The sequence below is a fragment of the Paraphaeosphaeria sporulosa genome (assembly GCF_001642045.1).
Source record: "Paraphaeosphaeria sporulosa strain AP3s5-JAC2a unplaced genomic scaffold CC84scaffold_5, whole genome shotgun sequence".
In the NCBI taxonomy this organism is placed as follows: Eukaryota; Fungi; Ascomycota; class Dothideomycetes; order Pleosporales; family Didymosphaeriaceae; genus Paraphaeosphaeria; species Paraphaeosphaeria sporulosa.
In genome coordinates this window covers 619,942-644,971 of record NW_017253364.1, presented here as the reverse complement: position 1 = coordinate 644,971, position 25,030 = coordinate 619,942, and the positions used below count along the sequence as shown (strand labels likewise).

At 54.7% G+C, this 25,030-nt stretch overlaps 8 protein-coding genes across 8 annotated transcripts; 4 read left to right on the top strand and 4 right to left on the bottom strand.

Moving 5' to 3' along the window:
* Positions 1–190: 190 nt before the first annotated feature.
* CC84DRAFT_1258998 (Saccharopine dehydrogenase) lies at positions 191–1,899 on the bottom strand. Its single transcript, XM_018184870.1, has 5 exons — positions 1,822–1,899; positions 1,725–1,770; positions 1,641–1,670; positions 1,472–1,589; positions 191–1,424 (listed from the first exon to the last, which is right to left on the bottom strand). The coding sequence occupies exons 1-5, from the start codon at positions 1,835–1,837 to the stop codon at positions 231–233; spliced, it is 1,404 nt and encodes a 467-aa protein (XP_018035949.1). The 5' UTR covers positions 1,838–1,899; the 3' UTR covers positions 191–230.
* A 181-nt stretch (positions 1,900–2,080) lies between these two features.
* CC84DRAFT_1258997 (exocyst complex subunit Sec15-like protein) lies at positions 2,081–4,806 on the top strand. Its single transcript, XM_018184869.1, has 4 exons — positions 2,081–2,291; positions 2,342–3,463; positions 3,512–3,723; positions 3,773–4,806. The coding sequence occupies exons 1-4, from the start codon at positions 2,241–2,243 to the stop codon at positions 4,704–4,706; spliced, it is 2,319 nt and encodes a 772-aa protein (XP_018035948.1). The 5' UTR covers positions 2,081–2,240; the 3' UTR covers positions 4,707–4,806.
* Positions 4,758–5,784, bottom strand: CC84DRAFT_1164080 (uncharacterized protein). Its single transcript, XM_018178403.1, has 2 exons — positions 5,341–5,784; positions 4,758–5,044 (listed from the first exon to the last, which is right to left on the bottom strand). The coding sequence occupies exons 1-2, from the start codon at positions 5,687–5,689 to the stop codon at positions 4,932–4,934; spliced, it is 462 nt and encodes a 153-aa protein (XP_018035947.1). The 5' UTR covers positions 5,690–5,784; the 3' UTR covers positions 4,758–4,931.
* Positions 5,785–5,887: 103 nt separating this feature from the next.
* CC84DRAFT_1164078 (RAI1-domain-containing protein) lies at positions 5,888–7,473 on the top strand. The gene has a single exon (XM_018178402.1). The coding sequence runs from the start codon at positions 5,927–5,929 to the stop codon at positions 7,418–7,420; it is 1,494 nt and encodes a 497-aa protein (XP_018035946.1). The 5' UTR covers positions 5,888–5,926; the 3' UTR covers positions 7,421–7,473.
* A 1,289-nt stretch (positions 7,474–8,762) lies between these two features.
* CC84DRAFT_1186791 (MFS general substrate transporter) lies at positions 8,763–10,399 on the top strand (the record flags this gene model as incomplete). The annotated part of the gene is made up of 6 exons (XM_018180879.1): positions 8,763–8,872; positions 8,925–8,965; positions 9,018–9,531; positions 9,585–9,797; positions 9,854–10,091; positions 10,160–10,399. 6 exons carry the CDS (start codon positions 8,763–8,765, stop codon positions 10,397–10,399), a joined length of 1,356 nt encoding a protein of 451 aa, XP_018035945.1.
* A 440-nt stretch (positions 10,400–10,839) lies between these two features.
* CC84DRAFT_1216910 (uncharacterized protein) lies at positions 10,840–11,166 on the bottom strand (the record flags this gene model as incomplete). The annotated part of the gene is made up of 1 exon (XM_018182846.1): positions 10,840–11,166. One exon carries the CDS (start codon positions 11,164–11,166, stop codon positions 10,840–10,842), a length of 327 nt encoding a protein of 108 aa, XP_018035944.1.
* Positions 11,167–12,068: 902 nt separating this feature from the next.
* Positions 12,069–13,526, bottom strand: CC84DRAFT_1205349 (uncharacterized protein). Its single transcript, XM_018181969.1, has 2 exons — positions 12,499–13,526; positions 12,069–12,449 (listed from the first exon to the last, which is right to left on the bottom strand). The coding sequence occupies exon 1, from the start codon at positions 13,147–13,149 to the stop codon at positions 12,511–12,513; it is 639 nt and encodes a 212-aa protein (XP_018035943.1). The 5' UTR covers positions 13,150–13,526; the 3' UTR covers positions 12,069–12,449; positions 12,499–12,510.
* Positions 13,527–16,329: 2,803 nt separating this feature from the next.
* Positions 16,330–18,432, top strand: CC84DRAFT_1186790 (uncharacterized protein; the record flags this gene model as incomplete). Its single annotated transcript, XM_018180878.1, has 4 exons — positions 16,330–16,704; positions 16,756–17,517; positions 17,569–18,277; positions 18,308–18,432. 4 exons carry the CDS (start codon positions 16,330–16,332, stop codon positions 18,430–18,432), a joined length of 1,971 nt encoding a protein of 656 aa, XP_018035942.1.
* Between the last annotated feature and the right edge of the window lie 6,598 nt (positions 18,433–25,030).

Here is a 25,030-nt window from a genome sequence, read left to right as displayed (position 1 = left end):
CGGCACTATACCCTAGCCAATTTATGTGCTTTGGCATAATTGTGCAATGTCCCGTTAGTCGAAGAATGGACATGGAGACAGTGAAGTTAAGGAACATCGTGAATTCTTTTGTCTACTCCCTAATACTGCGGCATGGTGGACCATTTGAAGCGAACGTCTGACCTATCCAAACGAACCTTTCTGCAGTCTCCCGTGATGTCGTCAATCGTTTCGGCATTTCCACCAACATTCTACTGCCTAATGGTCTCCGACTTGAAGCGAACGTTGTACTTGTCCTCCAAGATCTTCATCAACGGCCTGCAGATCTCTGGGTCCATGGGCGCCAGCACACCCTTCTTGGAGATGGTGCCATCGAGCACCTGCTGCACAGCAATTGCGCACGGGACGCCAACCAGCTTGGCCATGGATGAGTAGCCCTTGGGGTCACCATAGTCAACAAGCGTCTCGGTGCGAACATCCTTGCTGCCATCCTTGTTCTCAATTTCGAACCTGTGCTGCAGCATGACCATGTCACGCTCGCCTTCCTCGTACTGCATCTTCTTCTCGAGCGTCGCGCAGAGCGTATCGAGCGGGTTGCCGCGGGGCGTGATCTTCTCGTCGGAGAAGAGGCCGAGCCAGCGGAGTCCATTCAGGATGCGATCCTTCTCTTCGGTCGAGGGGAACTTGGTGCGCGAGCTGATGGCCCAGACAATGTCCTCCTCGGTAGCGCCCTTGGCGCCGACGATCTTTGAGGTAGCCTCCCTCCAGGAAAGCGTGGAGCCCTCTTTAAGGAAGTCCTTGGGGTCCTCCACGAGGAAGCCGATGTCCACGAGCGCCTTGATGTACTCTGGGAAACCACCATATCGTAGGGTACCACGAACAATGGTCTGTGCCTCGGGGATCAGGTAGCGCTCCCTGTACGGTGTGGAGTCACGGTTGGGGTACGCGACGAAGGCAAAACCGGGGTAGATGAAGTAGGGTTTGGCCTCTGCCATCAGCTCGGGGCCCTCGACTTCCTTGACTTTGCCGTCCTGCCACCACTTAGCCTGGTTGCGCAGGGCAAGCAGCACGCCGCGTGAGCTCCACGAGAACTTGTATCCTAGCGGATTGCCCGATGCCTCGGGCGCGGGCAGCCCACCGCAGTATGACTTGAAGGACAGAATCTTGCCGCCAGCCTTGTGGACATCGTCGATGGTGATGACGGCGGAGAGATGGTCAACACCGGGGTCGACACCAATCTCGTTGAATACGGTGATGCCGGCCTCCTTGCACTGTGCATCGAGCTCCTCCATCGCGGGCGAGACGTAGGAGGTTGTGACGACATTCTTCTTCTTGCGGATGGCGGACTTGATGACGGTCGCATGGAAGGTGTATGGGATCAAGCTGATGACGAGATCGACCTTGGCCACTTCCGCGTCAAGAGCCTCGTCGTTGGAAACATCGAGCTGTCGATGTTAGCCGAAGAGCAAGCATTATTTAATCCCAGTCATACACTGATGGCAGAGGCATTGCTGATGCCCTTGGCCAACGCCTGTGCCTTCGCGAGTGTCCTGCAGGCGACTGTGACCTTAACGCCAGAGTTTCCTAGCACCTCAGCGGTGGGCCGCGTGCTACAAGATGTTAGGAGATTTGGCGAAAGTTGAGAGTGCAACGGTTCTTACACGAAGCCAGCGCCGAGCAGGAGGACTGAGCTGCAGTAGGGTCAGTTGTGATGCTTGAGAGTACGGCTCCATAATGGAACTCACTGGTTGCTCGTAGGAGCCCCACCACCAAGCACTTGCTGCATCTTGTCTGAGCGAGATTAACATTTGCCTTCAAAGTCATCAGTGGTGCTCATCCTACTTGTAATTGCTTCCATTTTGTAATGTGATATTTTCAATTGCACAAGAACGAAAGATATAGTGTGGTCTCTTATCGGAATCGGAGTGTTTGAAAAATGGTACGGAGCGTCATCGGACCTCTTGCATGCCCCGCACGCCACCGCACAGGGCAAGTGCAGGGGTGTGGAAGGCGGGATGCGGCTCAGCTCACGTGCTCGGCTATCGCCGCTCGAGCCCTGGCGAACATCCAACTCCGGGCTCTTGTAGGGAGCGACGTTTCATACACCTTTTGGCTCGATTTGAACATCCCAACACTCCGGAATAGATGCTGTATCAGAGTCTGCAATAACGCGATTCTCCTGATAAAGAACGGCATAAACACCTCGTTGCTGGCACTCGTCGCGCACCCCTAAAGCGCGCCCGCGCTAGGCATCTGCCAACATGCCTTCCGCAGTGGATCCGAGGGACGACTTGTGGCTGGCCATCAAGCAGGTGAATGGATGCACACGTGATCGTGCATGCATGTTGCTGAGTATGACTAGATATCCCAATCCAGTTCAGACTCGGACTACATCGAACAACTAGTCCCGATCATGAAAGATGCACGGCATACCAACCAACTTCTTCAAGCCTTTGACCAATACTCAAACGACCGGGAAGCCGAGATAGAGCGGATATGTAGTGCAAATCACCAGGAATTCATCGGCTCTGTTGACTCGCTTCTAAAAGTTCGGTCCGGAACTGTAGACATCACCGACGAGATTCTGGAGCTGCAGGCATCTATCCAAGAGAGCGCCGACAAGTTGCACGCGCAGAAACAGGCCTTGAAGGAGTCGCGTAATGTGCGACAAAACATCAACGAGGCGAATGCGGCGCTCAACGACTGCCTGGAGGTCTTGCGACTTGCTAACCAAGTATACGAACTTTTGAAGGAGAAGAACTATTATGCTGCGCTGCGCGCATTGGATGAACTGCAGACGATCCACCTGAAAGGCATCAGTCGATATAATCTTGCGGGGATGATCGACAAAAGTGTGCCTGTTGCTCGAGAGCAGATCCGCGAGGCTGTCAAGGCCGACCTGAGCACCTGGCTCTATCGCATACGCGAGTCATCGCAGTTTTTGGGCGAGGTGTCTTTCTACTACACTGATGTCCGACGGACACGGAACCAAGAACGGGCTGAGGCTGACCCACGGTTCGCAAAGTTCAAGCTGAACTCGGCGATTGAGCTTGTCGCGGATGAGACTGATGAGTTTGATGTCCTCAATAATGAGGAAGCTGGCAACGAGACCGACTTCACGCCATTGTTCGAAGCTATGCATATCTACGACACTTTGGGAAAGCGGGAACAATTCAAAGCAGAGTATGCCGAGGACCGAAAACTTCAGAAGGATCTGATACTTCCACAGACCCTGAGCTTGCTTGACGAGGAATGTGGCGAGCTGAGTAGTTTGTTGGAGAGCATCGCAGGCTTTGCGATTATCGAGAAAGCTACGGCAGCGAAGACGATCAACCTGCGGTCGCAAGCCGATATCGACGAGCTCTGGGATACTATGTGTGCTAGGGCCATTGAGCTGATCACAAAAGCCCTGCCGCAAGTCAGTAATGACGAGCTACTGTTGAGAATAAAAGGCCGGGTGGCCCTGTTCATGTTAACCATGGAGGTTTGTGCTGCCCCTCGATATCATCTGCAACGCTAATTCGCTCTCCAGAAATGGGGCTACTCCGTCTCGACGATGAACGACCTCCTGCTCACCCTGTTCTCCAAGTACTCAGAACTGCTCAAGAGCCGCTTTAGTGAAGATTTTACCGAGATCGTCACGACCGATGATTACATGCCAATGACGCTCAATAGCATCGAAGAATACGACAAGGTCGTAACCGTCAGCTGGTATACCCCAGAAAAAGAGCGTGATGAGCTCACGTACGTACCTTCTTTTCTACTAATGCCATGTGCACTAACCGTATCCCAGCTTCCCTTGCGTTCTACCTTTCTCTCAGATGTATCCACTTTGTTGTATCGACGTGAGGAACTTTCTCAACCAGATCTACCTCTTCTCGGACGACTACTTCCAAAAGTCTTCCATCATCGACGAGACTCTGCGCACTTCACTGGATGACCTGCTCTGCAATGAAGTGTGCCAATCGCTCGTTGATCGCCTTGCCTCCCAGTATCCCGGTCAGATCGTCCAAATTCTTACTAACGTCGAGCATTTCGAGACGGCATGCCACGAACTTGAAGCGCTCCTTTTCCAGGCACGGTCGTCGCCCGCAGCTACGGGCCCGATAACGCTCCAAGCCACCGAAAAGTTTAAGGCTGCAAAGAAGCAGGCGAGTGATCGTATCTTCGAGGTCGTGAACAGCAAGATCGACCAATTAGTAGAGACTGCAGAGTATGACTGGATGGCTGCGAAGGAGGCCAGCGAGCCGAGCGACTACATGAAGGAGATGACCAGATGGCTGAGCGACATCTCGAACTCCGTCCTCCTTGCTCTTCCCGAGGAAGTAAAGGGTTTCGTATACTTTGACGCGCTATCCCACGCCAAAGATGCCATCCTCGCACTCCCTCTGGATGAGTCTGTGAAGCGCATCACACCCGCAGCGGTCAGCGCCCTTGCCATCGACACGCGCTACCTCGCGAACTTTGTGGAGGGCCTCGGTGATCCGCTGTTGTTGGATAACCTGGACGAGCTGACACAGACGGTGCAGCTAATGGGCGCGGAAGATCACATGGAGTACTTTGATGTTGCGCAAAGGAACAAGAAGTACGGCAAGGTGGACCCTATGAGAGGCCAGACCCTGATTGCGAAGGTGCAGGAGGGGGCGACGATTGCAAATCAGAGTCCAACAAAGCCGCCAGAGAGGGAGCGGTTTGGCACGCTCGGAAGTCGGTTCAGATTTGGTTAGTGTGGGACAAGCCAGCGCGGCGTTTGGAGCTTGGTGTCACGATAGTTGTATAGCCATGTCATCGCCATTGTCATCCTATAAACAGAATTGAGTCCATGTCAAAGCCAAGAGGGGTATCATCCGATCGTAACGCCTGGCTGGCAGCGGGCGATGTCCGTAGATCAACCAGCCGCTGGACAGCCTCCAGAAAAACACTTCCTCGATCCACCCGATGCCTTCATCGCCTTATCTCAGTCCCTTCCCATTCTCGCCCTCAAACATCCAGCGATCGGCCTCCAGACTTGCCACCTTCCTCTCCAAGCTCGACTTCAAGGCCGCTCTGATCTCATCGAGGACCGCTGCGCACGTGTCAGCATGTTCCACCCACTCAGCCTGACCGCCATCACAGATCCACTTGCAGAACCGCTCCACCTCAATTCCCTTCTTGGTCTCCAGCATCGCGATCCGCGCATTCGCATCCCAGAACCCCCACCCATCCCGCTCCCATTCCTCCTGGTCACCGAGCGACAACTGGTCCAATTCCTGAAACAGCGAGCTTGCGCTACGCCTCACAAAGTCTCCATCTCTTCCTTTACTAACCTTCGCGTAAACCACATCCCTCCCTGGGGCTAAGTAAGAGAACGGGCAAACTTACCAGCCTGGTCCCAATGACAGCTGCTCTTCCCATACAGCGCAATGATCTGGTCCTCCTGGTCTTTCTCCTCCTGCTCGGCGCTGATGGGCGGCGCGACACCCGCTTTCATAGCGGCCGACGGCGCCATTATCTTGTAGCTGCCGGTGGCGTCGCGCTCGACGAGGTCGTCGTCGGGGTTGTTGGGGTCGTCGGGCGAGATGTGGACAGTGGTGGGCTTGGAGGCTGCGGTGGTGCGGGAGTTGGCGCGCGAGGGTTGGGAGGAGGTGGTTGAGGTGGTGGTGAAGAGGGGGCGCCGGGGGGCGCCGACGGGGTGGCCTGGGGGTGGCCGGATGGGACGGCGGTGGTCCATTGTGGAGATTGTGAGAGAGGTGGGTTTCGGTGTTGCGGACGGTGAGGGAGAGCTCGCAAGGAAGAAGTTGTTTCAAGCGGTGTTGTTGGAAAGTGCGCGGTGTTTTGTGTTGGTGGTTGCTATGGCCCGCCGTAACGCGGAGCTTTTGCGGGGAACGGAGCTTGGGCCACAGTCGCGTCCTGGTGAACGAACGTCAGCGTGCAGTCGCGTCTGGGGAACGAAGCCTTTCTGCGCCGTATGCGCCCTCCTACCTACCACGGCGCAATTGGTGTGACCACGACAAGCCCAATGGTGCAAGAAGAGCCGAATGCGCAAACCCGGCAGGGCGCTCAAGACGTCGCGAATTTAGGCCCTCTTCCAGGCAGTCTGCCCTCCAAACCTCCTAAATCCGTACATCCCCACCCGGACGATGATAACGACCACCACCGCGAAAACGAGCGGACATCACCTCCTCGAAAGCGGCCACGCACGCAGGCAATCCCACGCGCTGCTCCGCCGCCACCTACACCTTCGACACAACCACCCCAAATGAGCCCGAGCATATCCACCAACGACCGGGTTCCGGCGCCGGCCCAACCCAGCGCCCGCTTCCATATCCAGCCTGTAAATCAGTTCCGAGGTGCCTCGGCCAGCATCAAGCGCCCGCAAGAAGTCGTCCACTTTTCCTACGATGACCATCACCAATACAAAGAAGATGAATCCGGGATAAACTACTACTGTCCCCCACAACTAGGCGCCGATTTGAAAGAAGGCTACAATACCTTCCGCCATTATGAAGATGAGACGGATCCGCATCTCGACAGCTTACTGCGGGCTGTGATGAGCAAGGAGAAACAGACGGGCAAGAAAGAGCAAGCAGACTTTGTGACATGGCGAGGCATGATGACCAAAATCATGACGGCACCATTCGATATGTTTGCCGAGTTTTCCATGTTCGTGACTCTTCGGGACGGCACCATCTACATCGAGGAAGACTTCCCCGCCCGCGCTGCGCAACGGGCACAGGAAGCAACGCGACCACGACCCAAATGGCAAGATCCCAACATGCCCGATCACAAGATGATGACATACTGGGGCTACAAGTTCGAAACATTATCGCTCCTTTCTACACCTCCCCCGGACACGCCAAAGGAAACCATCGAAGCCCGCCCACGAGCCCCAGTCTCGAATTACGCTCAGCATTGCAGCATAGTTCGTACCGGATTTGGCCCGCACACCCTCCTCCTCGGTGGTGAAGTCGACGGCCTCTCCGCGCCAAAACCTTCCTCTCCCACCGAGCCTATCCCCTGGATCGAGCTCAAGACTGCCGAATCACTCCCTCCCAACCCGTCTAACCGTGACATCCTCAAGTTTGAGCGTAAGCTCCTGAAGTTCTGGGCGCAGTCATTCCTGCTCGGTGTGCCCAAAATAATCATCGGATGGAGAAGCAAGTTGGGTATTTTGACGGGGGTACAGGAACTTGAGACGAACAAGATTCCAGGGATGGTGAGGAGGGGAACGCAGTGCTGGGATGGGAACACTTGTATCAACTTTGCGGCGGCCTTTTTGGGATGGTTGAGGAGTGTAGTGACGGAGCAGGGGAAGGTGTATAGGCTGAAGCTGGAGAAGAAGGCGGGCATTGTGGAGGTGGGCGAGGTTAGGGATGCATCTGGAGGGATCGTGAGCAAGGAGTTCGAAGAGTGGAGAACGGAGTTGGAACAAAGGCATGGCGATGCAAAAGAGGAGGAATAGAGGAAGGTACGAAAGTGATGACCTGGCATCTTCAAGCCAATGATACCCAAATGACCATGAGATCGGATCTGCAAATCCACAGCCATCGCGACCCATTTTGCACGACCACTCAGTGTTGATGCTGAATATCGCAATGCATGTGTACCATGACCATGACACACACTTGACAAGCCAATGATTCGAGCCAGCATCATCGCACCTTCCAAGTCGCACCTTCTACTGAGCACGGCTCTTTTCGGCGATTCGCGGCCGTTTTTCTCTGGTAATTTTCCTACCTCCACGCCATTATTGCTGATGTTCACGCTACCCCGCATGTACCGGTTTTGACAGCAGACAGGGGTGCGAATATCGACACGTCCACAGCAGAGTCAGTCGCTAAGAGTCAGCAAGCGCAACGCCAACGGCAGCCAGAATTGCTGTGGGAGAAGAATTGAAGCACAGCCGTGTTGTTGATATCGATTACAAGGACCAACTACTTGGACACCTTCATGTAGCATATGCTCGACTGCAACAATGTCATCATCTGAACATCGACATCTTAACATGCCCCTCCCGGGTATGCTAGTTCTACCGTACCCCGGATTTTGAAAGCCAGCGATCGCCTTCCTTACGCCATCGTGTCTTAGTCCGGGTCCTAAGTTGTGGGTCTTCACGCACTGGTATGCCTAGAGGTCACTGCACCACAAGACAGCTGACGTTGAAGCTTGTGGGGTCGTTGGTCATGGCATCCCAGGCCCAGCACAGCCTAGGATGACGGGTCTTGGTACGAGTCTCCCATCCAGACTGGCCCATATTAACGCCACTACGGCTGGAAAATGAGATTCGAGATGTTTGAATCGATAGAACCGGCTCACTGGGCCCGGTATATGCGTTTGTCGAACCGAGCTCGTGGATCTCTGCCTGGCCTGCAGATAAAATAGCTTAAACCCTCACTACCTCAGATCACTTACAATAAGTCTCTTCTCCAATTCCCATTCTTGGATATCTTTGCAATCTCACAATCTTTTGCCCGTCATGACGGACGAGATCAATGTCCATCCGTCGAAGAGATCACAATTCAATGCATATAACTTCCTAGTATGCTGGCTTGTCTCGCTCGGACAGGTAGCCTTCGGGCACCCAGCATCAGTGATCGGAGTGACGTTAGGCGAGCCACCTTTCCTGGTCTATATGGGCCTCGTGGATGCAGAAGGAAAGCTGAGCAGCAATGCTGAGGCCCTCATCGGAACAATGAATGGTGTCTTCCAGGTATGACACTCCCACAGAAGTCTTGTAGACCTCCGCCGGAACTGATACGCCTCAGGCTGGAGCTGTCATAGGCATCCTTACAAGCTCTTACATCATGGATCGATGGGGTCGTAAAGCTGGCGTTCTATACTGCGCGATCTTCTCGCTCGTAGGCGGGGCTATGTTGTGTGGTGCGCGAAACATAGAGATGTTCATCGTAGCCAGGTACGTATAGAATTGATGGCCTTGCGTAAACATGTCAACTGATTACCGCCAGATTCATCGCGGGCTGGGGGAGCTGGGGCTTCTTGGCCGTGAGTAAGTGGAACAGTGCATAGTCTATTGTCTAAGCAGCATTAACACAGTACAGCACCAACATACTCGGCTGAACTTGCGCCCCCTGGACTCCGAGGATTCTTCGTAGGCATGAACGGTGTCAATATCGCGCTCGGGTACGCCATTGCCAGCTACACGGGCATGGCATTTTACTTTGCTGAGAGCGACGCTGCGAAGTGGCGCGGTCCGCTCGGAATCGCCCTTCTCTGGCCAGCCATGATGATTGCCATCATCTTCATCGTTCCAGAGTCGCCACGATTCCTCCTCATGAAGGGCCGTGTAGAAGAAGCAGAGAAGATTGTGTTTCGCTTACACAGCGTCAAGGGGGACCCCGAGCAGGAGTTTGCACGAAGCGAATTTTACCAGATGAGAAAGCAGACGGAGCTCGACCGCACCCTGGAGCCGGGATGGATCGCCATGTTTACCAAGAAGGGGTATCGACGGAGGACGGCGCTTGCCATGGGCTTTGCGTTCGTGGGTCAATCAACGGGTGTCTTGGTCATCAACAACTATGGTCCTACATTGTACGCGACATTGGGGTTCGACACGTAAGTTCTCTTTGTCTTCTAAGCCCTGGACAACGTATCTGACTTCAAGGTAGGAAACAACAACTCGAACTCCAATGCGGCTGGATTTCCGTCGGCATCGTCTTCAACGCAGTCGGCGCTGTCTTCATGGACAAAGTTGGTCGTAAACCACTCATGCTCTTCGGTGTCGCAGGTTGCGGTGTATGTCTCATCATCGAGGCAGCTATCGTAGCCACCTATGCCGAAGAAGCCACAAACAAAGCAGCCTTAGCAGCCGGTGTAGCGATGTAGGTCTCATCTTCCTCAAGAGTGTCTTACCATGGTTACTGACTTGCGTTCCAAGGTTCTATCTCTTCCTCGCAGTCTACAGCATGGGCGTCGACGTCGCGGGTGTCGTCTTCTACTCGGAGCTCTTCCCCAACCACATCCGTGCCAAGGGCGTCTGTCTCAGCATGGCCACCGTTGCGCTCACTGACCTGGTATACTTGCAAGCCACGACTACAGCATTTGCAAACATCGGCTGGAGGTTCTATCTCGTGTTCATCATCATTTGTGCACTTGGCACGGTGTTCTTCTACTTCGTGAGTTCATACCATACTGCTGTCACTGTATCTTCGAAGGGGAAAGTCGGTGCTGACGCATGTTGCAGTTCCTGCCCGAGACGAAAGGCATACCTCTCGAAGAGATGGCACGGATCTTTGGTGACGACGTCGTTGTTACGCTCGATGATGTCCATATCAATCACAACACGCACCAGCTTGTGTACCGCACAGGCGATGAGAAGGATGGGTTGGAGCACGTAGCCACGCACCAGGGTCTTACGCCGGAGGTTGAGAGGGCGATCAAGGCGAATGCCGCAGAGCACAAGGAGACCGTGGGCAAGGAGTGAGACTGACTAAGGTTGTAGTAGGTGATCTAGATATTGCTTGAGCTGGATGATGTTCATGAAGCAACAATGGATTCACGAGTGTGTAATCGAGCTTGCAATTACCATTAGCAAGATTCAAGACAAGACTTCACGATCACCACAACCAAGGCTCCAAGGAGACAGAAAGACCAAACTCCATTTCCTATCCGTGGGTATCAAAAGGGCACAAACGCTCTCCCACCCCCAAATCCGCACCAAATGCATGCATGCTACAAAACAGAAGGCCTTTTGAGAAGACCGCCCGAGAGACCGCTCTACTGACCTCAGGCCCAAGTCGAGGATGAAGTCGTTGTGCGTAAAGTTGCCGTGCTCCTCTCCGATGTAAGGTGTTGGCGAGCCACGTCCAGCCATGGTACAGATGTCTGGGCTAGTGTGTGTTCCGAGGTCAAGCTCATCACCCTCTACACCCCCCTCCCCAGCACCCAGCACCCCACCGCCGCCCACAGCAGCCCCGCGACCCACCAAGCCGTATCCCCCCAGCGCCTAACCACCGCAAGGACCGCCCGCCACGCCCAGTACTCCCGGATGTTGAGGCCGATTGCGAAGCGTATCTCGACGTAGTTGAGGAAGGGGTGGAGCTGGGCGGGCGAAGGGTCGGCGGGGCAGGACGTGAGGAGGGCAAGGAAGGCGGGGCGGGCGCGGTTGAGGGCCTTGATGCACCGGTGGATGAGGTTGCGCAGACGGAGGATGTGAGCGGTGTAGAGGGTGAGAGGGGCGAATAGGGGCATGGTGGCCTAGTAGAGATGGTCAGCATGGAGTTGTGGATATGGTTGTGGAGCCGAGGAGGAGAAGCTGCAACTCTGTTCTCCGAGTACCAGCCCCGGGACTGGATGAGATTGGAGGGGTCAAGATGCTCGTCCTCGGAGGCACAGAGTTGTAGCTCTTGTGGGTAGCTGCCAGAGGTATACTTACGGCGGTGACCGAGAAGCGGCCGTGAGTGATGTTGAGCCAGTATGAAGTCAGTCAGTCAAACTTGTGAGTGCAGCGTAAGGAACCAGAGGAGCTGCGTCTGCCGCCGCAGGAAACGGAAATGAAGCTCCAGATGCGCTCTGAGCAAAAAGCCTGCCTTGATGCAGCCTGACTGAACCTGGAGCGCGCAAACGACGAAGTCGAGACACCACGTCAAGCCCGGATCGGAGGGGTGCTTACTTACCTTGAAGACCGAGAGGTTCGAGCCGTTGTGATGCTTCTATTGGTGGCGTGCTCGGAACTGATCCAGGTGGAAGGGATGTTGAGTCCGGGAGCGCAGATGTCGTTGCCCGTTCCGTAGTTGGAGAAGTAGGCACGCTCGTCGAGGAGAGCAGAGGCGCCAACAGCGACGACGTTCTCAGCGGCAGCAGGAGAGGAGTTGCAGGAATCGGCGTTATCGGTTGACAAGAAAGAGGGAGACGCTGGTGGACGGGAACCGAGCTAAGTGGACAGAAACAACCACAACAGGACCGACCGGGGGGCTGCAAACGAAGTGAAGGGGGTGGGTAGGGCTAGGCTGCGAGGATAGCGCATCACTGTGCCGATTCCTAAGAACCAGCGAAAAGGTCAGTGTCAATGGCCATTGTCATACAAACACTAGAGAAATTCACGTATGCGTTGAATCATTATTGTGAGACGACAGAATCATGAAAGGAGACTTGACGCCAGAAATAAGTATGTGGTATCATCCTGCTACCCGGACCTAAACACCAGGCCATACTAGGACCCAGTCTCCTTCACCCCTCCAGCGCCTACTCCGCCCATCCAGATGGTTGTACACTCCGCCGATCGCGGCCCTGAGGTAGGCGGCGAGGGCCTTCTTAAATCTGTTTCTACCGCGTAGGAGGTGACGACGGAGATCGACCGGGTGCCCAAAGCGCGCGGCCTTGCCGTCCTCGTTCAGCTCGATCTCGCCGCTGGCGACGGCGGTCCCGTCCATGGCCGAAGTCTCGAGGTTCATGCAACGGGCCGCCAGATAGCCGAAGGGAACCTTGAACACAATGCCCTTGGACCTCAAGTCCGGGACGGCGGGCGACAGGCGCTGCAATTGGTTAGAGAGTCCATTTGCCCTTGGCTATTAGGTCACTTACTATTGGCGTGTGTTACTTGTATTTCTTCGCCGTGTCCTTGAAGTCGGCGACGTTGACCGCGAGGTGGAGTTTGCTGAAGCCGGAATCGATGAGTGGCTTCGTGTGGTGCTCAAACTTGAGCCAGTCGCGCAGGGCAGAGCTGGCTTCAAGCATCCTGGTGTAGCACTCGGCCTTGTCGACAACGTCGTAGTCGATCAGGTCGTCGGAGTCGTCGCTGATAATCTCCGCGAGGACCTCTGTGACGCCGCCCCTGGTCGTGCTGCAGTCGAAGTCGCGCAAGTGAGTCAGCCAGCAGTTCGCCAGCGCGGCGGCGTTCTCGACAGCGTCGTCGACGCCATCGTCAATGGGGTCGAAGTCGGCCATGATGGCGGGGGTACGAGGGATAGATTTGGATGGGAATATAGGCTTCGAGAAGTGGGCCACAGGCAAGAAAGTCGTGGAGGCGGACGCAAACTTTGTGACGAATTGCGGTGTGGACGAAAGGCAAACGAGTGAGCCAAATGCTTCAGGTAGCAACATATTGATAGTCCGTGCACTGAAGCTCGAAGCGGGAGCGCGACGAGTGCAGCTTGGGAAGAGATCAAGTGTTACCAGACTCAGCTTCGAGCCAGGCTGGTCCCTTGATGGAGAGCTCTTCGATGAACTGGCCATTCGACTACTCGACGTTTATGGAGAGGCTCACTGCAGGATGAGAGCGCCCGGGAAGCCTGCCTGTGCGAGCGGCGACCCGGTGTAGCTGAAGACACAGTAAACACGGACGCAACGAACGCTTCAGGAGCTGGCCTTCGGCCTTGGGCGTCTTTAACGGGTAGTCCTAGATGCGAGGGTGAGCTTCGTGTGATGCTGAGCCTGCCAGGAAATGGGATCCCGTCGTCTGTCGATTTATAGAGTCGCATAGCTGGACATCGAGTGCACCAACTACGGCAGTCCACGCACAGCGGAGGCCAATCGTCTCCTCGCAGAGAAACTGACGCTCGCAGCTGTCAGACTGTAGCCAGAGTTTCAGGGGTATCCTGCTCTCAAATGTCTGCGGGCATCGAGTACGCTGCCGGAGCTATTCTTCCATGCCTGAGCTCGACTTGCTGTCGTTTGTTCTGCTGCTTCGCTCACGAGCACCGGCAGCGCCACCACATCAACCCAGAACCCCAGCCCTGGGGTGTCATCGACGCCGATACGACAACAGGAGGTACGTTGGCGTCTCTTGATCACGTAGATACCGAGGCACATTGCTGGTTGTTCTATGCTACCGTATGAGTGGCGCATGCTGGGCGCATGAGCAACCGCCGGCGCTGGTGCTGCAGGCGCCGATTGGAGAGCGGCGTCAAGCACAGGAGCTGGCCGCCTGCAGGTTCGCCGCATACCCCCAGAAGAATCCTCTTGAGAAACCTAGCCATCGACTCGCGGGGGTCGACGCCTGCCAGGTCGCGCTCCTTCTCTACTGTCGACGGGTGTGCCTACCCTTTCTCGCAACCCAATCCAATGGAGCCACGGCAGCCAGAACAACCAGCATACAACTGCTCGGATCTCAACGGGAACCAGCTAAGCAATATTTTAAGCCTCTTCAAGCTTTTCTTTACTAACAGCTGCCAGATGGTCCCTGCCATCACTTTCCTGTCCGCGTGAGTCTGGGTGGCCCCCAGCTTTTTTCGAGCGACCGCGCAGAACGAGAGCATTCGAGCGAGCAGCTAGATCAATACTTCTGCGGAGCGCAACAGCTAATGAGTTCTGGATCTGGACTCAACAGAGGCTGGGGAGTTTGCGCGCTCGACGCGATACGATCGACTGCCGGCTTTCTCGGTCCAAGAGCTTCAGAACAGAATCGAGCATAGCGCACCACAACGGCGATCGCGGAACAACCAAGATGCGCCTGAGAAATTGCGACCTCGTTGTCACTGATTCCAGTCATAGATTGTCACTTCCCCCCCAGGTGCGCGCGACAGCCTCCCTGACGAGTCTCCGAGACCAACTCAAGCCTACACCACCACGACCGTGACCCCGAGATGCCAAAACGCATTGCGCATTTGAAGATAACAAGGTCATAAACTTGGGGTTGATACGGCTCCTTGCGCGATTGCTCAGGAAGGCCAACCCCTTGCTATCGGCATTGTGTATCGTCCCCACGCCGTGTACGGGGTCAAGGCCGACCTAAAAGGCCGGCACAAGAACGACGAAGCTAGGAAGAGTACACTGGCAGGAGAATACTTGGTACAAAGTGTTGTGGTGGCGGGGAACGCACTACGGGGCCGCCCCATCGGATACGAGGTGGCTGCGCGCCTAATGCAACAGCCGCGCTGAGCGCTCGGATGGCTTACATAAGGATAGGGGTAATATTGTGAACAAATGTCTGGGTATCGAAAATGGACGCCTTGTGATTCTTGGACGCTTGAAAGGTCGAAACGGACGAGTTTGGGTGTTTGAAGGCGGATCGGAACTGCGAATAGATAGACTCTGGCTGGCCATGACAGCAGCCATACAGAACACGGCCTGATGCTTTACATCTCAAGCGACGCGTCCGCAGCACTTGATGTAATCTCTGGTGATACTATGGTGACAGCTGGATGTATGTGGGAGCCTCTTCGGCAGCTTGTCTGGCATCTCTTACTTGGGGAGGCGCTCTCTACACGGCCTCGCCCGAATTCTCTTACTTCGGACAATGACGCTAGAGCAGAGTGGATGCATGGGCATGCCTTATAAGGCTTCGTCTGGCTCCCGGTCTTCTTGACTCTCACAATCCACTCGTACTGAGGCCACAGCCAGCCTCGGGGATCGTGTGTCATGCCACATCCACTTTGAACAGCGTGTGCGCACTCCCAGCTTCGAGGGGCCGCGCTGGCGTGCTTGTGTGCCTTATTCCAGATGGTAGGGCAGGTGGCCGGCGTGCTGACGTTCGTGCCTCCCTTGGAGGTTCCCCGCTGCTCTGTCTCTCCTCAGCGCGCCCGCTGCTCCTCAGGCAGCACACTTCACGCACTAGAGACATCGGGCGTCGGGCGCACCGCTGTACAGGAGCTGCACGCCTGGCCGAGCTTCGCCAGGCTTCTGCTCATCGTTCAGGCCAGTCCTACCGGCTTCCACGCTCAGCGCCTATAGACCGCGCCCGGCGTATCCCTGCGATGGCGTGACCTGCCTGCCCTCACCGCTCGATCTCATCGCGCGGAGGCTCCCATTCTGCCCTCACAGGTGCTCCTCGGCGCTCCAATCAGGGCCTCCTGATATGGGCTTCTTGCCCTGGGGCCCCACACGTTGTTGCGGCTCCCTCCGTCCACGACGCTGGCCTTGCCCCTTTCGGCCGTTCGGGAGCCGCTAATTGAGTGAGTAGACGATGCTGTGCTGGCTTCGCGAGAGAACACCAAGATGTGAGCGATGCTGCTGCAGGCCTGCACACCCACAAACCTTCACCTTCAGCCCTGGAAGTCGCTGAGGAAGGACAACTCGACGAGGGCTTTCGAATGACATAACTCCGGTGCAAAAACACCCCCTGCGTGTAGAGCTGTCGCCAGGAGAGGGTAGACACCTCGTTCAGAACTTCCCTCCAGCACGCCTCGTCCCACTCAGCACTCACCGTAGACCGTGAGTGCAAGGGCCATCATCGTCGACAAGGGTCGACAACGGTACCGCGGTGGGTCGCCAAGCCAGCGTCATCTTCGTGGAGTATAAGGCCATGACTCTCTTGCTCCTCGACACTTTTCTCTCTTCCCTCCGCACCATCTTCCGACTCTTTCACCCCATCCTTGGTCCGAGCTTGGCACTTGCCGACTAGTGTTGACCATCATACCTCCTCTTGTACTCTTGTGCCCTTTCACATCTTTCTCCAACATCACATTGTCTCACACAATGTCTCCCAACCACTCTCCCCCTCCTTCTTCCTCCACGCGCGGTCCGCCGTCCAGCCCTTTCGCTGGTACCGACCCCACGTTGTACACCCCGGAGGCTGTTCGCAAGGGCGGTCGTACCGCAGTTCCGGAGTCCAGCAAGGCGGCCGGCAAGAAGCCTGTTATCGAGATTCCAGCCATTCGTCACACTGCTTACCACGGTCTCAATCCGCAGCCCCATGACCTCCCGGTCTTTGTCAACGAGATCGAAACCGCTAGCCGTGATTTCATTTCACGTTACGTTCTCGTTCAACTCATTCCAGATGGCAATCGTGACATCGAGGCAGGCTCGGACCACGAGACAGAGTTGGCGAAGGTCCAGGACAAGATGAAGGAGGTATGTATCACCATGTCCCTTCTTTGCTTCACTTCATTGACCTTCTCCCAGTACGCCGTCTTCGACATGTGTGTCCCTATTTACAGCCGGGGCGTCTACCTCCGCTTCGATAATCTCCAGGACGCCGGAGCTGGAAAGCTGATCCTGGAGCAGCACTTGTTCCGCTGCTGCTATGTCGACAATTATACGTTCGCCATCGCGAAGTCGCAGGACACTGCGGCCATCGATGAGTTCGAGGGACAGATCCGTGTCGAAGTTCAAGCCGCTCCGGTTGTGGACACTCTGCCCATTATGTTCTCCCTCAACGACCTGAAGGGTATGCACGACGATCTTGAGGCTGCTCTGTCCCGCTTTGGACCAATTCGCGACTTCGTCCACGTTTCAACTGACCAGAACTTGATGGCGTTTGTCTTCCGCTTCGAATTCTACTCTGTGGAGGTGGCCAACCGCACTCGGGCTAGTCTTCTTGAGACGCCTTTGACCCGTATGGACCAGCATGTAAGTGTTCCTGTCTCATCATCTGCTTCGCTCCATGTTAACAGTTCCCAGGGTTTGTGGTCATGGAACATCATCCGCTCCGAGAACTGGACCGGTCCTCGTCCCCCGAACTCACCGCACCGTCGCCTCCCTCGTGTCGACGACAAAGGCCGCTTCATGGAGTTTCGTCACGCGCCCCTCGTGAATGCGCCTACCATGGAGCCCCGCGAGGAGCGCGATGGCGCACACAACAAGGTTTATCGATCGAGGATCGTTGCCGGCTCCGATGTCCGCACTACCATCATGCTACGAAACATTCCGAACAAGCTGGACTGGGTAAGTTGACCTTATTTCAAAGTCTACCTTGAACTTGCTGACTTTGTCCAGATGTCGCTCAAGACGCTGCTCGATCGCGTATGCTTTGGCACTTATGACTTCATATATCTTCGCATCGACTTCAAGTCCGGACACAATGTCGGATATGCCTTCATCAACTTCGTGGACATGACCGGAATGATCTCCATGCTTGACAAGGTCGAGCATCGCGGTTGGCCGGGCTACCGTTCGTCCAAGAACGCCGAGCTATCATATGCGACGATCCAAGGACGTGAGGCCCTTGTGCAGAAGTTCCGCAACTCTTCAGTCATGCAGCAGACCCCTTACTGCCGTCCCCGCCTCTTCATCACCAAGGAAGAGGCTTGGATCAACCAGAATATCCGCAAGACCGGCGTTGAGGTCAAGTTTCCGGATCCCGACAACTGGTCGAAGTTCCAGCGTTCGATCGATAGCGCCCGTACCGTTGGCCTGTTCCCTCCGACCGGTGTCGTCCATCAGAGCATCGATCGTGCGCATATGAGCTCCTACGATCGTGGCACCCCTCGCGATATGGTCCATATGTACAGCCAGTACGGACACCCTCCCACTTTCAAAGGTTTCTCGGAGCCGTCGAAGCGCACGGTTGAGCAGCTTTTCCATGCGCAATTCGGTCCCGCACAGTCCGGCATGGTGACTTTCGAGTACATCCCGCTCCGCCTGGCTCAGCAACTGCTTGGCGAGAACGGCTCGCCGACCTTCATGGGGCGGTCCGCGGATCCCGGTGTGATTGCCCGCCCTACTGCCTCGCAAGCCTATGTGGCCACTCCGCCAATCCCAATGTACGCGTACGCTGCTGGCCCTTCCTACACCAGCAATGATGCGTACAACAACGTCAGCTACTACCAGAACGGCGACGAGCTTGGTGACTTGGAGTAGTCGCTCAACTTGCTCTGGCCTTGCACTGGCGTCTTAACGGCACATATACCAAACGCGTATAATGTTTCCGATATTTACTCTATTCGGCGATGCCGTATTTCGATCATTTCGACCATTTCCTTTGTTTCTTTCTTTACTCGATCACGACGCCTCAGCGCGATATACGTCCATCTCGGGCATGGCACTCACGATCACTGACTGATCGTCCAGTGCTTTCCTTTGTTGTTGCTTTCCTGCCAGACACCGTCGTGTCGAACTGCATATCTGGTTGTACATCATGTCATGACGTTATGTTACTGACGACTTGATGCATGGAAGGCGCCTGGCGTTTTCTTTTCTTCTTCTTCAGCCGATTTTCTGTCCTTGTCTGTTTCGGATTCCTCTACTGTCGCGATGCGATGCGACTGATGGCAGACAATGTTCTCGTCATCTGATGGATGGATCTGGCTGACCTTTTTCCCAACATGGTCGATCGAATACGAATGGTCTTCACAATTGTCTCATAGAATCAATCAAAAGGCTTTCTGCCACCAACCTTGTGCACCTCTTGTGTCTGCTTAACTGTCTTGATCGTCATGTGCTCATCATCCCAAGCTTGCTTGATATATAGGCGAGCTTACAGTCATAATACTTACACAGTGATGGTGAAATCAAGGTGTGGCCTTCGATGGGCATGTCTGCAGCCCGATCGTGCAAGGACCGCCGCCACTTGGAAACTGCAGAAAGCCTGTGTCTCACTGGAAGTAGCATCATCCGTAAGGTGTCCTGCGGAGCGTCTTCCGCCTCAAAAGATCACCTCAAATAGCCCAGAGGATAAGAAGAGCGCTGTAGAACTTGATTGGGTTCCCTGACGGCAGGTGCCAGGCCGAGGGGAAGCCATCGCTTTCATGAAGCACCCAGGCGCAGTGGTGGATGGTGTGGCTTCCCCAGGATCGCGATTTCGGCATCTTGCACATTGCAAAGTCGCCCCAGAACGGCCTGCAAGCATGTAAGAGCGAGTTCAGGCTCAGAGGTAGCGATGGTATCTCTGCACCTCGTGGGTTGCAAAGTCGCCACAGGACCGCCAATGATCTCGGAGGAGTGTAACAAAACTCAGGTATGGCAGGAAGGCAAAAAGCGATCCTCGCCGCTCATGTGGTCCGAGTGCATTGTTGTCGGTATCCTGGAGCCACGCGTGGTAGTTGTGCCGCAAAAAATAGCAAAAAGAAGTTGTATGTTTCGATCGAGGCTGCTTTTCGAACTCGGGACGTGTAGATGGCCACCTTTAGACAGTTAGCACCGTTCACCACTCTGCCAGCGGTGATCAGTGGATGGACGCCACCGACGACTTAGCATTAGGAAAACTTCCCAATTGTAAGATATATATACCCACCAAGGAAAGACGTTCTTGTATATGCCGACCTTGAAGCGGCGACAAGAGGCAAAAACGAAGTAATTGACAAGTAAAATGCCAGTGCTCAGCGCTGGCCGCCCAGAATCCTCCTGGGAATGCTTATATAGCAGGGCACAGCAAAAAAGCGAAGTTCGCAAAAAGAAGGTGCGACTGCGGTTCGAAGGTAGGATCTCCTTTCATCTGTACACGAGTTAGCGCTGCTTGACCACTCTGCCAGCGGTGATCGGTAGATGACGCCACCGACAACTTGACATTGAGAATCTTTGGCAACTTGAGATACGAATATCCATCCAGTAAAGGATGTTGTACTTTGGTGGGGGTGGTGAAGGGCCTGGGTGGTTACCTGAGAGTTGTACGATCGAGATACGCGGGTGCAATATCCCCTCACCAAGTCAACACCACGCCCAGAGGTATGATGTGCTGCAAAGCCGTGAACAGGACGATATCCAGAAACGCGGAATGGCTATAAGAACAACAGGACGACATCGGGTGATTGCATGAAGTGCAGCATGAGCCTAGGGTTGCGTAGGCTCGCACACGGCATTGTGAGCGTTAAGTTGACCCAGGCTGACAATGATGGAATCGGCATCCACAAGACTTACGCGTAGCCGTGAATTTGACGTAGCCAGCACGATCCCCTCTACGACAGCATCGCTAGATTGCCATCACTACACTGCTGCATGCTTCAATCAGAGTGCTTGTTGACAGCATGCACTCGTTGCGGGCAGACGCACTCGACACTCGTTGTATCAAGTTACCATTTGCATCTTGGGGCCTCAAAGTAGGTTGATGCGCCTGATTTGTGTGCACCTAGCTGTGTTTTGAAGTAGGCTTTGTCATCCCAACGACATTCGCGATGCCATGCTAATGGAGGCTGTATTGCGGCGGAATGCCCTTGTTGTAGCTTACATCTCATCCATTTACGTGCGCATTTCCCGACTGCCTGATGCTGCATTTCTGGTACAATTTGCGGTGGGCATGCGTCTGTTATGGTCGAACGCTTGATACTCATGTTTCCAAGCTGGTATCGCATCTTGTGTCTTAATCTACGTAGATACGTGCGCGGGATTTGTCCGTATAGAGTTTGCTTGACGTAGGCGATATCATCCCATCTACGTGCGTACTGCCAGACGACCGGAGGCCGCATTTGCGGTGCCACTTGCGGTAGGGATGCGTTTGTTGTGCGTGGGCGCGCTCCTCTCTCACTCCGCCGCCTTGTCGCGCCAGAACAGCCCCGCACCAGCACGTTCGTCGGCCTATCTCGCAGCAGCAAGAGGTCGTAAAGGGGCAATTCAACCTTGCGATGAATGTTTGACTCCTTGCAATTCTCGGCATCTATTTTTTGTCTTATATTTCGGCATGGTGGGCGAGTTGCAGGCGGAGGGGGCTCCTGGGGCCGACGCAAATACAAACAACCTACTTCCCAGCCTGTCCCTCAACACCAAGGGATCGTAAAGGGGGGGTAATTCGACCTGGAAGAGCTTTTCTGGAGTCTCGCGGTTCTCCACAACTTATTTCTGGCGCTATAATGTACGTGGTGGGCGAGATCTGGCCGGAGGGGTATCCATCAAGCCGACGCAAACACCAATCACCAACTCCGCGGCCAAACCCTCAAAACCAACGGGTCGCATTAGGACAACAGGCCTTAGCAAGGATCATTTGAGACCTCGAGATGCTCCGCAGCTAATTTTGATCTTTAGATTCGGCGTGGCGGGCGAGATTTGCGTGGAGCCGCGGCACAGAGCGATCGCCGTCAGCAACCACCGAGCCCCCGGGGCGATTCCTCAACATAAAGGGGTCAAACAAGGATAACAAGCCTTGGGAAGATATATTTGACGCGTTGCAGTCTCCCCGGTGAATTTTTGAGCTCCAGGTTCGACGTTGCGGGCGAACAACAGGCCGCGGGGCATCCAGCGTACGGTCAGTGGCACATGCGAACGAGCTTCACGACCGATCCCTCAACACCATAAACCATTCAGGGGATTATTTGGACGCGGCGGAGGTCATAAAGAGCTGTTCGAAAAAGCGCATCGACTTTCGAACTCCTACTCGAGTCGAGGGTGCGCATACAGGTGGAGGGGTACCCCGCAGGTCGACACCAACACCAACGAGATTTACAACCAAGTGCTCAACTCCAGGAGCCATAAAGTGGCATTTAAGAGGCGACGGAGGACATACTGAGCTTTATAATATGGCGCAATAACGTTTGGCATTTCCGCTCGAATTGGGGGGTGGCGTATGGGCAGACCGGCATCCCGCAGGCCAATGTCGACGCAAGCGGAGGTCTACGACCGGGACCACAACACGCCAAGTCATTAATGGGTAACTTTGAGGCGGCGGAGGCTACATTGTACTTTTCAAACAGGCACAAGAGCTTCTGGTACTCCTACTCGAGTCGGCGAATAGCGTACGGGCAGAGCGACGTCCCACGAGACCAACGCCGAGCGAGGTGAAAGACCGGCACCACGAAACCGCGAGATGCTCGAGCAGGTATACTATGGAGCGGAGATTACGCTGTGCCATACAATCCAGTGCAATGACTTGCTATCGTTCTACCCGGGTTGTTCTCTGGCATCCAGGCGGTGGAGGCCGGCTGTGACAAAGATTCGCTACGCCATAGCTATGGCTAGCAGAGCGCCGCTTTCGATGTCTTACAAGGGGGGTACTTGCCGCCTCGAGGGTGAGCTCAGTAGGCGTTGAAGGACCTTTATATGCCACGAAAATACAGCACATGACAGTCGAGGTCTCGCGAACCCAATACCGACAACACGGAGGCTGTCAGGATGCCGTGATATGTACATGGCGTCACGGCTGCGCAAATTCGCTGGCGGTGTTGTTCTCAATGTCGCCACAAAGAAACTTCGTGATTTTCGACCGGCAGCTGCCTCGACCTCGACTTTGAACGTCGACACATAAGTACTCGACTCGTTCGACAAATTGGTGAAAGCTGACAAGCATCTTATAGGGAACCACCTGGTACCTGTCGAAGGGCGATGTCTTTCATCCATTAATTATCTCTTTTCAAGCCCACGCTGGAGGTACACTCCATTCGATGTAAGATCGAACAGAATAGCCGATGTCCAAGGTCTTGAAGTTTAAGTAGACATCTATTAGAGCAGGACTTGACTTGACTGAGAAGGAAAAAGAGTGCTGCATACTTGGCCTTCTTGTCTGCTACGGTCACGCGAAAGAGCTGGGATGCAACTGGTAAACCAGCTCAAGGGAAGGCAGGTTTAACGAAAATCCAGGATTCCAGGTCCAGAGTCCAAGGTCCAGGTTATTGAAGGTCCCAGGTTATTCAAGATCCAGATTCTTCTTCTTCAAAGTCTAGGCTCCCATTCTAAGCTCAGGAGCAGCTGGATGGTTAGTACAAATCAAGGCAGGGTAAGAGGCCCTTCTGTAGCGACCAAACACCTTCGAAGTCGAAAAACAGAAAGGTGTATGCTAGATGCCGGGGTCGCAGCAGGGCCATTTAAGAGGAATGATAGGCCGTCCGTGTCTTTCGAGATCGATTGAGACATTATCGGGCTTGTTTAAGACCGTCGCCTACAAGGAACGCCGATACAGTCGGGATACCTCAAGATAACCCTGAAGAGTGCGATTGACCCTTCGCATCTCCGACGTTTGAAGACCGATTCGATTCCTGTCTGCTTCTGTTCGATCGTGGTTATGTGCAGTGCCCGTCGAAAGGGTGCAACAGCGCGGTATGCCTGCAGGACAACGCCGCAGAGATAACTTATCCGAGCATTCAGGCTCGACGCTGATCCCGCAAGATGCCGTAATTATGGACCGTTACGAGGATGACAGGGCGGCACGATTCGATTCGGGCTGTACGCTGGGCGAATTACATTTTTGTTTGCCGCTGCGGGTATGCAGTATGCCTATCGCGTCGGGCGTGGGTTCGTGCTGAACTCAGGTCGCGATCATCGGGGTATATCTTAAGATCCGCTCGATGTTGCAAGAGTACGACCTGCACACAGAATAAAACGCGCCTGCTATGGACCGAAAGGGGCAACCGACAGTGCTTGCCATGGTGTTGAGCCTGGCGACGAAGGGGTTAGATCCCGCAACCAAACAGTCGGAGGAGGCCTTGAGCCCATTCGCGACCGCTGCGGGCGTCCGCATGTAACAAGAACGTTACTATTGTAACACACATGTCCTACTGAGCTGCAGCGGAGGTAATCCGCCTCTCATGTGGTTATTCGGTTCTTTGTGGGTCGCAATCACTGTTTGAGGCCCATTTGCAACCGCCATGGGCATGCGAGAGCAACAGGAGCGTCGCCGTTGCCGTGTACGTCCACTAGCGAGCTGCAGCTAGAGTATCACTCGCCTTCCATGCTGTTATTCCGGTCGTAGGGGGTCGTGATCGCTGTAGGAGGGCGTTGTCGGTATCGTGGATCGTTCGCGCTGGCGAAAGGCGCTTCGGAGCTCCCCTCGACGGCCCGGTACGGTTTCTCGAGGCCAGTATTTCGCTATACGAAAATGCTGCAGATGATTAGCTCGTCAAGAGCGTTCTCGTGGTTTATTTATCGTTGCGATAGGTTTTGTGGGTGGGGAGATACGTGTGGGTGAGCGTTCGAAAGTTGTCTGCCCGCCGCGCGAACATCAAGCGCCGAAGCCTCACCTGGTCCACCCTCATACCCCTGTATCGGGCCTCAACACCAAGATTTTGCAACAAACAAAATTTCTGGGAGGATAAAGAGTGCTCTGCAGTCCTCCTCGTATACGTTTTGTCCCGATGTCTGGCACTTTGGTGGGGATACGGGGGGTTGAGGATAGGGTGGTGAAAGCCTCCGCCAACGCCGCCTCCGACAACCGCGCTAGGCCTCACCAGCTCTGCCGCCGCCCCCCTACATTGGGCTTCAATACCGAGGTCTCGCGATGAATTAAAGGTTGGGAGGATAAGGAGAGCACTACGATCAACCTCGTCTAATTTCTATCCTGTTAAGCTAGCGCATGGGGTTCCGAGACACCCGGGGATATGAGACACTGCGCAGAAATCCTTCACCCCTCAAAAAATCGCGATAATTGATTCAGCATAACTACAATTGCCACTCACTACACATAGATTGTAGGGTTTTGGCTGCTACTTCTGCTGCTAGCTTTTCTACCTCTTTTTCTTTATCAGGACTACTGTTTTGTTGCTCTAGAAGGGCAGATGCCTGCTTTGCTATCATAATTTGATCTATACTAGCAAAGCGTTGA